The 14,344-nt window shown below is 40.9% G+C and overlaps 1 protein-coding gene across 1 annotated transcript; it reads right to left on the minus strand.

The window, feature by feature from the left end:
• Window positions 1–170: 170 nt before the first annotated feature.
• On the minus strand, window positions 171–12,746 carry LOC120356000 (intersectin-1-like). Its single transcript, XM_039444775.1, has 4 exons — window positions 12,592–12,746; window positions 3,782–3,938; window positions 2,426–2,580; window positions 171–499 (listed from the first exon to the last, which is right to left on the minus strand). The coding sequence occupies exons 2-4, from the start codon at window positions 3,931–3,933 to the stop codon at window positions 171–173; spliced, it is 636 nt and encodes a 211-aa protein (XP_039300709.1). The 5' UTR covers window positions 3,934–3,938; window positions 12,592–12,746.
• Between the last annotated feature and the right edge of the window lie 1,598 nt (window positions 12,747–14,344).

A 14,344-nucleotide genomic window follows, 5' to 3' on the forward strand; every position in this document is an offset into this window, starting at 1 on the left:
CGTGCCGCCGGTAATTATAAAAAATATCATTATTTCAATACGAAAATGACACTTAAGGTATAATATACTGAATTAAAGTGTATTTGAATTCTTTGGCAAAGCTTTACCTGCTGCCGGTATAGACGCAGCTCCGTTAACAGTTGGCACGATTCCAGCGAGTGGCTGAGCGGTCATAGACGGAATGCCATGGTGGAAGGCGGTGTGACCGACGCGAGGCCGGCCAGAGGAACAACGGGGGCGGGAGGAATGGGAGGCGGCACCCCGCCCCCAATCAGGGGAGCAGAAACTAGGGGGGCAGTGACTAGGGGAGCAGGAGAGGGAGCTACCAGCGGAGGAGAAAGGATACCAGTGGGAGACAAGAGGTTGGGAGTGCCGCCTCCGGAAGGCGGCGAGATGATCTTGGAGGTGGCCGCAGGGATCGGACTGGGGGCGGCCGGTAGAGGCGGTTTTGGAGGCGGCACCATTCCCGACAACAGAGCCGCGTTAGACGCCGGCACGCCTGTCACAATCAAGTTTAGTCACAAGTCACAATCAAGTTTAGTCACAAGTCACAATCAAGTTTAGTCACAAGTAACAATCAAGTTTAGTCACAAATCACAATCAATTTTAGTCACAAGTAGCCTGTCACAATCAAGTCACTCAATCAATCAATTGATTAGACATCAATGTAAAAACCATTACATTTTCACTCATTCAACCATTCTTCAACAACACTGATTTAAGGTGCTGTTTAATCAATAATCACGCATCTTTCAAACACCTTCCTAGTGTTTTCGATTTATAAGTGTTTATCGGTTTCCTAGTGTATTCACTTTATTATTGAGTTATCGATTAACATCTTGTGAGATCAGTTAATATTTTATTTTAAAAATGTATTTTTAGTAAATCTATTTTCTAATTAATAATAATCGTATGGCTTTTATTGGTGGGAAGTCCCTGGCGGAGGTTCCACCTCGCCTGAATAATATATGATTCCATTCGTCAATGGGCTTCAAGACCCATTAAAAGTAGTATTAAATTGAAAATAACTATTTCCCATTATTAAAGTGAAATCGTCAATGTAAATACTACATTTGCATTTCCACTCATTCAACCATTTTTCATCAACACTGATTTCAGGTGATGTTTAATTAATAATCATACATTTTAAAAATTTTGTGATTGAAAAGTAAATGTAAAGAGATAGATTTCAAACGATGAAAGAATGGCTCAAAGACACATTCATAGAACAGTTTTTTATGAGAGATATTCAAAATGCACTCTGAACTGTACAGCAGTCAATTCAATGATTCTTAAAAACAAATTTTTGAGAAAAAATCTGCTTTCTACACTAAAAGTGAAAGTGATAACAGAATAAAATCTATTATTTTCAAGTTGCAAGAAATTCTTTCAAGGATCCTCTCAGATGATGTTATGAGTTGGGCTAAACCCGGAGTTGCCGCTAACTGCAATTTCAGATACCGAACCTATTTTATTAATAAATGAATGACTGATCATAATGTTTTAATGAAGTTATATCATCAACATGGGAGTGAACATAAAATCTGTCAACACATACGATAAAATAAAATCAATGTACTTATAGAAAACGTATAATTGTATCAAAGAACTAAATCATTTAACATGTGACTGTTTTTTTTCTTCATTCAACATTTTGACAATGTTTACTATTATTACGTATTAATTAAATAAATGTGATTCAGTTTAGGCCTATACAAGCGCTAATTCCGCGGCGTTTTTAGCGTCGCGTCAACTGGACAATGGCACTTCCATAGTGTGCGTCAACAACGCTGTGTTTCAATAACTTGGCTCAGCGGTGCCAACGCCGCGGCATCAGCGCTCGAATAACATGGGCCTTGGAATGGACAAAATCGTATAAAATATACTTATTTTCATTCAAAAGCTTCATCAAGATATTCCAACTATGGAGAATACATTTCATGGCAAATGTCAAAAGATTACGTAGTTTTTAAAATGAATTTGTGGGATAATTTTATTGTAGAATGTGTTTTTTCAATATTTAATAAAACCTTCACTAAAATAGTAGCTTTATCACGGAGTAACTTCAAAACGTTATATAGCTCCAGAAATGAATTTCATTTATTTATTTATTCATAGACAATCAAGTATCTACATTTTTTCGTCAATAAAATATATTTTCTAATGATTTAAATAGTAAATTTTCACGATTGAGATAGAATATTTTGTTTATTATATTCCTACATTGTTAAAACCCGATTTGGCAGCGTTGCGGGAATAGAAAATGATAGTGCTGTCTGTTTTGAGAAATGATGAACAAGAATATCAGCAACACCAATGTTAATCAAATACTGCAATTATAACGTGAGACCTCACTATGGAAATAATCTTTTAGAAGTTCGATTTTATTCAATATCTTTGTCTAAAATGTGACTTGGGAAATTACCTGGAGCTACGGCTGCTGGCTGGAAAAACTGTAGCATATTAGGTGGCAAGGCTTGTGGCATATCAAAGCCCCTTAATTTCAAATTTATCAATTTGCAGGCTATACTGAACTCATTGATGTTCATTTTTCCGTCGGCATCAGTGTCTGCCAGACCCCTGTAAAGAAAATTGAGAAAAAATCGAAAATTATTACAGAAAAAAAACAGAGTAAAACTTTCTTATACTAAAATTGAAGAATGAAAGAGAAATTTTCAATTTAGACTACGACTCTAGTAACAAAACTCAATATTCAATGCAAATGACAATAACTTTAGTTCATGATTGCACGAAAATAAGTTTTTTGAAAAACTGCGTTTTGCTCTCTCACCATGACTGAGAGTATAGACAAATAATAATATTATTTGTGGATTTAAGTGAAATTTTTAATATTTTTTGTGATTGTGAAGGAAGATTTTTGTTTGGATTTGTGTTTTTTTAAATTAATTAATCTGATTAATTCGAAATTGTAGTGGATACATTTTTTGGACTCAAAATAGTTTGTGAATTAAGTTATCATTTACATAACCTTTAGACTGTATATTCCAAATTAAGGTTTAAAGCAGTTTTGGGCGAATGCCTGTTGTTTTTACCTGCATTGTATCTATTGTCTATGAATAAATAAATAAATGAAATTCATTTCTGGAGCTATATAACGTTTTGAAGTTACTCTGTGATAAAGCTACTAAACTGCTCTAAGTTTTGAGCGAATGTCTGTTGTTTTTACCTCAATTGTATTTGTATATGAATGAAAAAATAAAAAAATCAGATTTATATTCCACACTTGAAATAATGCCATGAACATTTCAAGTAGAGTTTTGTTCATCAAGATGTAATAATTTCAAGATTTGACATTAATTTCTGTTCCATTTTATTTTTTATGAGACAGTTCTTTACAGTACCTATATTATAATTGCCGAAATACGAAATAATGGTACAAAATAATTTTCGAGAAAAAAGTTGATGTTGTTTGGTAAATCACCGTGGATAGAATAAGTTTTCTATTAAGCTAGACTCCCATACATCAGTATCAGTGAACGTAACCGGTACAGTGAAAATATTATTCTCATGCATTCTATAGGGGCTATTTTATTTCCCATTTGTAGGCTGCATTGTAAGTGTGTCTCCATGATTCAAGTTGAATCAGTTAAACATTTACTTGAATCAACAAAACCTGAAAAAGGGTCTACATTTGTATAATAGATTCAAGTTTCTGCCTTGTAAACTTGACTTCAAGTTTGTAGAATACATTCATTTTACACAGACGTCAAGAAAACATGACTAATGTAAACGCTCCTTAAGGGAGAAAAAGTGAACGAACCATATAATGCCGAGCACTGGTGCTGGTAGTTGGGACTGGAGGAAAAAGTCCCTGGCCTGCCCACCAGTGACGATGCCATTTATTGGTTTCAGTGCATTGAATTGCACCTCGAACCGCGCCCTCTCCTGGGGAGTTATCACCCACGGATCCATCTCTCCTGTAATAATAATTGTACAATAAATAAGACTAGTACCAAGTTATAAAGAACTATGTTATTGAATACACAAATTTAAATTGTCAACCAATTTTTATTATTATAAAATATTGTAAAATACATAGAACCTGGTTTCGTGGCTTTACCAGCCATATCTTCAGCTGTTTTGTGGTTGGTAAAGCCACGAAACTAGGTTCTATGTATATTACAATATTTTATAATAATAAAAAGTGGTTGACAATTTAAATTGTGTTTTCATTATAGAAAAGTACCACAACATCACTCACAACAAAACTGTAAAACTATGTTATTATTTAAATTACAAGAGGCTTTTGGGGCTAAAACACGTGCAATTGACACTTATCATACAGAGTGGTTTCTAGTCCTGTAACCCTAATGTAAATATGTGGTAATTTATTTTAATAGAATGACATTTTGTTTTGTAACACAAACTTGATTTAGGGCCTGAACTTGATCAGGGAATTATGTATGCAACATCTACGTTTAACGCTAACCACGTTTACTTGTAGATATGGTCGCATTTATCACAATGTGTTTCATACGGAGTTCAAACTAACAGCAGACATTTCCTATTCAAACCTAAATCTCTAACATATGATTCAAGTTTATCAATATTGTGAGGATTCAATGTAGATTCAGACTCATGATTCAGATTCATGACTCATGACTCAGATTCAATGTAGATTAAATGATTCAGACTCAATGTAGCCCCACAACTAGTAATCAGGGTGTGTGAGGTCCAGCAACTTTGGAGGCCATAAACCCTTGCTTATTATGAAAACCCGTTGTTGTATGATAAAATAGAAATCAGATTGTGTGTGGTCCAGTAACCTTGGAGGCCTTAAACCCTTGCTTATTATGAAAACACGTTGTTCTATTGTGGAATACATTATGTTCTTAGGACAACCGGAATCCACATATTATACAGCAAGGATAATTAACTCGCACTGGCGTGTATATACAGATTGAAAAGGGCTATCACAATGTTAGTAGTGCAACTCTAAATTTTTAGCGGAAGTTTACTTTATACGAACTCAAAATTGAATTCCTCACAAATAAATGATAAAATTTCATGAATACAAGGATATCTTTTATCCCGTCACAGCTGTTTTCCTGATGTTTTGAAGTACAAGTCTAGTCTTCAAACAAGGTGACCTCGAGTCTATGACAACAACTGAAGACCTATATAAATAATTCCTGTGTTGGTTCAAGTGTTTGATACCTTAATTAAGGAACAGCTTGTGTTCCACTTAATCTTTTCTCTAATGTACAACATGACTTTAGAAACGGAAGATCCACATTCACAGCTGTCTCAGAAATGATTTATTTATTTGATAGAGTAAACAATACAGTAGTCGGAAAAGAAAAAACAGGCTATTGCCCAAAACTTCTTCAATTTCCTAATTTTGTCTTAAATTGTCCAAATATTATGTAGGCTATGTCCATTTCAATTTATACACTAAATCATCAATCTGAATATACAAATCAGAATAAAACAAACAATTTTAAATTTAGATAGATTAATGATAAAACTTCCAAAAAACATAAAACAAACTTCATATTCTCAAAATTAATTGTATAAAAAACACATACATTTTGAGCTCGAAAAGATCATGATTGATTATATTGTCACAAAGTAAAATTGTGACGAGAAAATAATAAATTATATTATTGAAAGACGCTCGGCTATCAGCAAACCTAGCCGACCGCGGAGATAAGGAAGGTACCGATGGCGCACCATCTTCCGCGCATCGAGATGATTTCCACCGCCTCTGGCGGCGGCTCAACTCCATCCCCTCCACTTTGGGGGAGTATTTAAACGCCGGACGAGCCCCAGACCACAGCATTCCGCTCACAACCTTCCTGCTCCTGGTACAGCGGCCCGTTGGCTGCCGTACGTCCCCGACCTCCTGCCCTGGTACAACGGCCCGTTGGCTGCCGTACGTCCCTAACCTTCCATCTCCCTAGGGCACAGCGGACCGTTGTCTGCCGTCCCTGTCCTCCCATCTACCCAGGGCACAGCGGACCGTTGTCTGCCGTCCCTGTCCTCCCATCTCCTAGGGCACAGCGGACCGTTGTCTGCCGTCCCTGTCCTCCCATTTCCCCAGGGCACAGCGGACCGTTGTCTGCCGTCCCTGACCTCCCATCACCCTAGGGCAAAGCGGACCGTTGTCTGCCAACCCTGTCCTCCCATTTCCCCAGGGCACAGCGGACCGTTGTCTGCCGTCCCTGACCTCCCATCACCCTAGGGCACAGCGGACCGTTGTCTGCCGTCCCTGTCCTCCCATTTCCCCAGGGCACAGCGGACCGTTGTCTTCCGTCCCTGTCCTCCCATTTCCCCAGGGCACAGCAGACCGTTGTCTGCCGTCCCTGACCTCCCATCACCCTAGAGCACAGCGGACCGTTGTCTGCCGTCCTGTCCTCCATTTCCCCAGGGCACAGCGGACCGTTGTCTGCCGTCCCTGACCTCCCATCACCCTAGGGCACAGCGGACCGTTGTCTGCCGTCCCTGTCCTCCCATTTCCCCAGGGCACAGCGGACCGTTGTCTGCCGTCCCTATCCTCCCATTTCCCCAGGGCACAGCAGACCGTTGTCTGCCGTCCCTGACCTCCCATCACCCTAGAGCACAGCGGACCGTTGTCTGCCGTCCCTGTCCTCCCATTTCCCCAGGGCACAGCGGACCGTTGTCTGCCGTCCCTGACCTCCCATCACCCTAGGGCACAGCGGACCGTTGTCTGCCGTCCCTGTCCTCCCATTTCCCCAGGGCACAGCGGACCGTTGTCTGCCGTCCCTATTCTTCCTTCTCCCCAGGGCACAGCGGACCGTTGTCTGCCGTCCCTATCCTGTCTGTCCTTCCTTTTCCTACTTCACTGGAGCGGAACCGAGGCCGTAAGGCCGATACAAAATTACATCAAAGTGGTGTCATCAGAGAAGAGAGCGACCTTCACGCCGTCAGAAGCACCAGGAGGTGCTGTTCACGCCAGCTGAGGCACAAAGAAGAAGGAAGAGGAACTTCGACTTGCCTCCTTTCCCCGCCCACATTACGACTGAGCGAAGTCATCCAGGAGCAACACCTGGGTATCAATCACCCACCTCTGAAGCTACTCAGGGTGTACGTGATAGATTGGCGCCCAACGTGGGGCACGAGGCAACGAAGTAAGAATCATCATGAGTGAACAGGGCGAGTCTGATTCAGATGCTCCACATCAGGAGCTGACAAAGGATCAGTCAGTTGAGGACGTAAACCCCGAGGTGATAGCCGACCCCAGAGTTTCCTGGATCTATAAATTGAAAAAGGAAGAAGCGTTCAATCTTCTACAAGATTGGGGCATAGTGTCATCTGGAACACTTGCTGAGTTGAGAAGGTTGTTAGTAGAACAACATAAGAAGATAGCTGTACGTTATCCCAGCCTAAGGCCCGGAATAGTGAGCAGAAGCAGTGGGGGATCTGGACACTCAGCAACAGGTACTCATGCTGAAGTTGGAACCAACATTCACACAATCCCCCTCATGGACCCAGGGGCGGTATGTGACAAAGTAAGAAGCTGGAGACTGTCATTCGACGGCCAATCAGATGCTCCCAGCTTCTTAGAAAGGCTAGACGAGCTACAACAAGCCTATGGGCTCACTGGCAACCAACTACTAGTTGCCCTTCCTGAATTACTAGTTGGTAAAGCTACCCTATGGATGCGTAATCGTCGTGACCAATGGAGATCATGGGACAATTTCGTGACAGATTTCAGATCACGCTACTACCCACTTACCTATGAGGAGGACCTCCAGAATCTAATTCAGGCAAGGAAGCAAAAGGAAGGTGAATCGTTTGACGAATTTCTCGAAGATGTACTGACACTCATGAGACGTCGAGGAGGTTTTACAGACGAAAATAAATTACAGAGAGTGTATAAGAATCTCCTCCCACGGTACAAATTGTATATTCGGCAATCAGATGTTCATAGTATCAACGAATTGGAAAAATTCGCGAGGGAGTATGAACAAATAAAAGCAGAGGAGAAACAGAATAGACAGAATTTGAGAGTTCACATGATTGAGGATACGAAAAATATTAAAAGGCTCAAGGTTAAGACAGTTATAACCCCTACTAGTAACAGACCATCTCTTAGTGAGTCTGAACCCATGTGTGGGCAATACAAGAGACCGGGGCACTGGAGATCACACTGTCCCGATATTCCACCATGTAAAAGGAGCGGAAAGAGAGCACTGATATGTGTCTGTGATGTGCAGAAGGAGAATAAAACTCCGAACAAGACAGCAGTGATGCGAACGGCACACAGGATTCCTGTGATTGAAGAGTCATCAAGGGACAACAGACTATTCATTACTGTGACAATCGGAGGTAAAAAGTGTCGGGCATTGCTAGATAGTGGCGCTGAAGCTAATTATATGAGTAATGAGGTTTATGAAGTTCTCCAAAAAATAGGGATGATAAGGAAGGTACCAACTCATCACCACGCAATATTAGCTGATGGACGATCTACCCCATTAAATGGGAAGCTGACAACTAATGTCACTATAGGACAAATCACAGTTCCACTAGTGGCGTCTATACTGGATGGACTTGGACAAGAGTTGCTATTAGGCATGGAATTTATGCGTGAAAACAGGGTGAATATTCACACATTCACGAGAGAGGTAGAGTGGGATCCTCCCCAACTGAATCCTACAAGTCCACTAATAATGTCGCGATCTCTCTTATTGGGGACTAAGACAACAGCAGTCCCAACAATATCAGCTGTACAATCCGAATCTCAGGACAACAAGGATCGCGACAAAAGGATATTCATGCAGTTTGGTTTGAACAGAGTCGAACCCAATGCCTTGATTGATAGAAAGGCAGAGATGTCATATATTCCAAGGCAAGAATCCTGGGGCAACATTGTGATGGATCACAGGGATGAGATGACTGAGTATGAACGGCAGGCCACGATTCATGCCCCAGCCACCAATACAAGTGGTAGCTCCGAGAGTGATGTGGAAAAGTTAGTACCACCCCCCATTGATATGGTTGTAGAAGAGCCAACACAGTCTTTGACCATCAAGGAAGTAGTCTCACAGTCCCAGGATCCCAGACCAGGACTCTCAAGGAATAAGGATCCAGTGTTGTGTCACCGAGTCTCAACACCTGGTAAGCGTAAACGGGCTGGCAAGCCACGCATAAAAGTCCAATTTCCAGATGGACGATGTAAATATGTACCTGGTGGACCGGGTGTAGATGATGATCATAGTGAGTGGCATACACCTCTAAAGGTGATGCCTGGGAGGTGTACACCTCTCTTAAGGTGATGCCTAGATGGCTCACGCCATTTAAGGTGGTGCCATAGAGGGCTCCGAACCCCCCCCCCCCCCCCAAGTAGGAGTGGGGTGTCACAAAGTAAAATTGTGACGAGAAAATAATAAATTATATTATTGAAAGACGCTCGGCTATCAGCAAAGCTAGCCGACCGCGGAGATAAGGAAGGTACCGATGGCGCACCATCTTCCGCGCATCGAGATGATTTCCACCGCCTCTGGCGGCGGCTCAACTCCATCCCCTCCACTTTGGGGGAGTATTTAAACGCCGGACGAGCCCCAGACCACAGCATTCCGCTCACAACCTTCCTGCTCCTGGTACAGCGGCCCGTTGGCTGCCGTACGTCCCCGACCTCCTGCCCTGGTACAGCGGCCCGTTGGCTGCCGTACGTCCCTAACCTTCCATCTCCCTAGGGCACAGCGGACCGTTGTCTGCCGTCCCTGTCCTCCCATCTACCCAGGGCACAGCGGACCGTTGTCTGCCGTCCCTGTCCTCCCATCTCCCTAGGGCACAGCGGACCGTTGTCTGCCGTCCCTGTCCTCCATTTCCCCAGGGCACAGCGGACCGTTGTCTGCCGTCCCTGACCTCCCATCACCCTAGGGCACAGCGGACCGTTGTCTGCCGTCCCTGTCCTCCCATTTCCCCAGGGCACAGCGGACCGTTGTCTGCCGTCCCTGACCTCCCATCACCCTAGGGCACAGCGGACCGTTGTCTGCCGTCCCTGTCCTCCCATTTCCCCAGGGCACAGCGGACCGTTGTCTGCCGTCCCTGTCCTCCCATTTCCCCAGGGCACAGCAGACCGTTGTCTGCCGTCCCTGACCTCCCATCACCCTAGAGCACAGCGGACCGTTGTCTGCCGTCCCTGTCCTCCCATTTCCCCAGGCACAGCGGACCGTTGTCTGCCGTCCCTGACCTCCCATCACCCTAGGGCACAGCGGACCGTTGTCTGCCGTCCCTGTCCTCCCATTTCCCCAGGGCACAGCGGACCGTTGTCTGCCGTCCCTGACCTTCCATTCCCCCAGGGCACAGCGGACCGTTGTCTGCCGTCCCTGTCCTCCCATCTCCCTAGGGCACAGCGGACCGTTGTCTGCCGTCCCTGTCCTCCCATTTCCCCAGGGCACAGCGGACCGTTGTCTGCCGTCCCTATCCTGTCTGTCCTTCCTTTTCCTACTTCACTGGAGCGGAACCGAGGCCGTAAGGCCGATACAAAATTACATCAAAGTGGTGTCATCAGAGAAGAGAGCGACCTTCACGCCGTCAGAAGCACCAGGAGGTGCTGTTCACGCCAGCTGAGGCACAAAGAAGAAGGAAGAGGAACTTCGACTTGCCTCCTTTCCCCGCCCACATTACGACTGAGCGAAGTCATCCAGGAGCAACACCTGGGTATCAATCACCCACCTCTGAAGCTACTCAGGGTGTACGTGATAATATTGTCAGACTTTGAGGAGAGGAATCTTGTGTTCCACTTAGAGAGAAATATCTTTTCTCTAATGTACAAAATGACTTTAGAAACGGAAGATCCACATTCACAGCTGTCTCAGAAATGATTTATTTATTTGATAGAGTAAACAATACAGTAGTCGGAAAAGAAAAAACAGGCTATTGCCCAAAACTTCATCAATTTCCTAATTTTGTCTTAAATTGTCCAAATATTATGTAGGCTATGTCCATTTCAATTTATGCACTAAATCATCAATCTGAATATACTAATCAGAATAAAACAAACAATTTTAAATTTAGATAGATTAATAATAAACTTCCAAAAAACATAAAACAAACTTCATATTCTCAAAATTAATTGTATAGAAACACATAAATTTTGAGCTCGAAAGATCATGATTGATTATATTGTCAGACTTTAAGGAGAGGAATCTTGTGCACCTGTTCCTTGCTGATCTGAGCAAGGCATTTGATTGCGTGCCTCATGGAATCCTTCTAGAGAAGCTTGCCAGGTATGGACTTGGTAGTGAGGTGCTTCTGACCCTCTTATCCTACTTGATTGGAAGGAAGCAGATCATATCCATTGGAGGTGCTCTCTCACAGCCTATGCAGGTTGATGATGGCGTGCCACAGGGATTGGTGATTGGCCCCCTTCTGGTCTTAATCAATGATCTTGGGCACCTAGGACTGGTCCTGATGTTTGCGGATGACACCACAAACAGAGGTCAGACAGTTGAACTTTACTCTTGAGAAAATTGAAGGCTTGTGTGAGTTTAAATGTCATTGTAATGATCTATCACGATGTTAAACTGTGGGGAAACTTACCTTCAGCTAAATATGCCTTCATTTGGCAGAAAAGGGCAGTGAGAATAATATTTGATCTGAGTTATAATGAAACTTGTAGGAATACTTATTTTCCCCGAAAAAAAAATAATGATTTTGCCATGTCTGTACATTTTTTGTAATTTAGTTTTAATTAAGAACAATTGAACAATACTAATTTATATCATGAAATCTCTGAAACACACTTATAATACAAGACAAAAGGACCACGTTTTGAGAAAAGTGTGCTGATGCTCCATATGAAAGCTCTTCGAGTGACCACCTCAGCAGGGCATTGAGAGCAATGTAAACCAATCTTTGTTGAACTGGAAATTCTTTCGGTCTTCAACCAAAATATACTGTTTAGACTGTTGCATGTCTTCACCGAGGGCAGTCATATGCCGAGTGCTGATCTTCATGCTCACGCTACAAGGAGGAGACTTGAAATTAAGATACCGCGTTACAGAGCCAACAAGAGAAAGGAATCCTTCCTTATCTTGTATATGCACTGCGCCTATACAACGATCTGCCTGTTAGTGCTGAGAACTTGCAGGGTGTTTCTTTTAGAAACAGAGTCGAGATCTGGCTGAAGAGAAATTCATTCTACTCAGTAAAATAATAGTTTTATGCGAACAAGAACAGTATAGTTTGATCTGTCGTCTCGTTTTTCTGATGCCATCTATTCAGATAACTGGTCAGGATGTAGAAGAAGAATCAAAAATTAATTATTGTAATAATATATCACTAATAACTGAAGTTGGTGCTTTTTGTTGAATTTTTACCAAGTTAATCAAAGTTTCTTCCTGTTCCTGGAGCTATCCATTTTTTTCTGAGTCGTTAATCAATAATATTTTTCATACTTCTATATTGGTTTTTATAGTTTATTATGAAATGATAAGATCTAACTCTATTCGGTCAGTTAAATTGGTCAGTATTGATAACTCATTAATTTAAGATACAATTTGACAGCTAACCTACACAATCAAGTTATTGAGTTCCTCCTCAGCTTTACTTCAATGCTCGTTTTCTCTAGAATATGTTTAAAAACGTTATATTACTCACCTGTGGTTTCTAATCACTAATAGGATTTATAAAAACTTAAATAAAATTATACAAAATTGACATTTTTAAAGAGTTTGACCATCCCACATCACAATCTAAATTTGTCGTGTCTCAACTCAAATATCGATGTTCGATGAATTTATGATGATGATGAAGAGGTTAGTAGTCAAAATCAGAATAGCAAACATAAGAATTGAGCAATAATTTACTGAATTTCCCAAAGTGTATCCATACTTTCTATTATTTAATCTTTTCTGATTTAATCAAAATACATCCATATAGGCCTAAGCTGAATTATTCCTTGTAGGATGAATTATGGTTGATGAAGCACTGTTGTTGGTTGGCTGTACTGGAACCAACATTTTGGCGCTTTGTTACCGGATATTTAAAAAATAACGCTCACACTTGCTGCGCGTATGTTATCATTAAATATTTTTTATATAAAGATGAACTAATACTATTATAGAAACTATTGAGAGCCACAATCATTATATTATGTCCACCTATGTAATATTGTACACAACTACAATTATAATTGCAGTATTTTACACTATCTTTATACTACAGTACCTACCCATATTGAACTTTGAACAAAACGGTTTTTTGTAATTTTAGACCTAGCCTACTCTAAAATAAAATTGTTTCATTTATATAAATAGCTGTTCTAATAACAATAACTGTTATTTTTACAAGTAAATTGTTTTATATTACTGAATGGAGTGTGTGAATGCATACAGTGGATCATAGCTATGTGAGAAAGGTTTTTATAAAAGCTATGTTACCGGCATTACCGCACCCAGTGACTGTGGCAACCTGGCAAGTGATTGTGAAAATCTGACTAATACAAATATATAGAGAATTATATCTTCATAAATTAGTTCCATGCTACAATTATAAGCATTATCTTATTAAATCACTTGACAACAATAAAAAAAAATAATTTCAAAAAATGTATATATTTGATGATTAACATGGGTGTTTTAGTTCAGTCAACGAAGGGTTATAGAGGGAAAGGACCCCACTTTGAACCACCCCCACCCCTTAGCACAAGGGGTAAGGGTGGGTACTTTTGATATGTTTACCTCTTTACTACCCTGACGAGAACTGCGGGGTCTTCCAAACTTTTCCCTCCATACCCTTTTTTGAGCATTTATTGCCTGGACTATTTTTTCAGAACTCAGAATTACGTGGATAATCTTCATTGAAGTTGTAAATTCTCAGCAAAAAAATGAGTGTTTGGACTGGAACCTACAACCGTTCATGTTTCACACACAAGTCTCTCCTCAAGACCAAGAGTTTCATGCTGTCTGTATCGAAATTATTTGATTTTATCGTTTTTATCGCTTTTATCGTTGAGTAAACTTTGATCAAAAATATTGAATAAGTTTGTTTTAATTATCAAAAATGATTAACTTGTTAAACAAGTTTTATCATTTCAATTTATTCTTAATCAAAAATAAAATGATGAATTCAGAATCTTTCATGTCGAGTTGATCAGGTTGGTAGTTCAGAAGTCCTGATGCGTGAAACATTTTATTTATTTATTTTTAATTTTTACAATGTAGCACTGATTGGGAGAGAAAAACTAAGGATAATCCTTGTACCACTTTTCTCCCAAATTTAAATAAAATTTTAAAAGTCCGAGATAGGGTTATGGTTTCACTTTTCTAGAATTTAGTCCATTTTTCACTGAAAAAAACAACAAAAACTAGGAATTTTAAATTTGATGGTTAAAAACAGAATAAAAAACAAA

This window comes from Nilaparvata lugens, unplaced genomic scaffold (assembly GCF_014356525.2).
Source record: "Nilaparvata lugens isolate BPH unplaced genomic scaffold, ASM1435652v1 scaffold5475, whole genome shotgun sequence".
NCBI classification, from domain to species: Eukaryota; Metazoa; Arthropoda; class Insecta; order Hemiptera; family Delphacidae; genus Nilaparvata; species Nilaparvata lugens.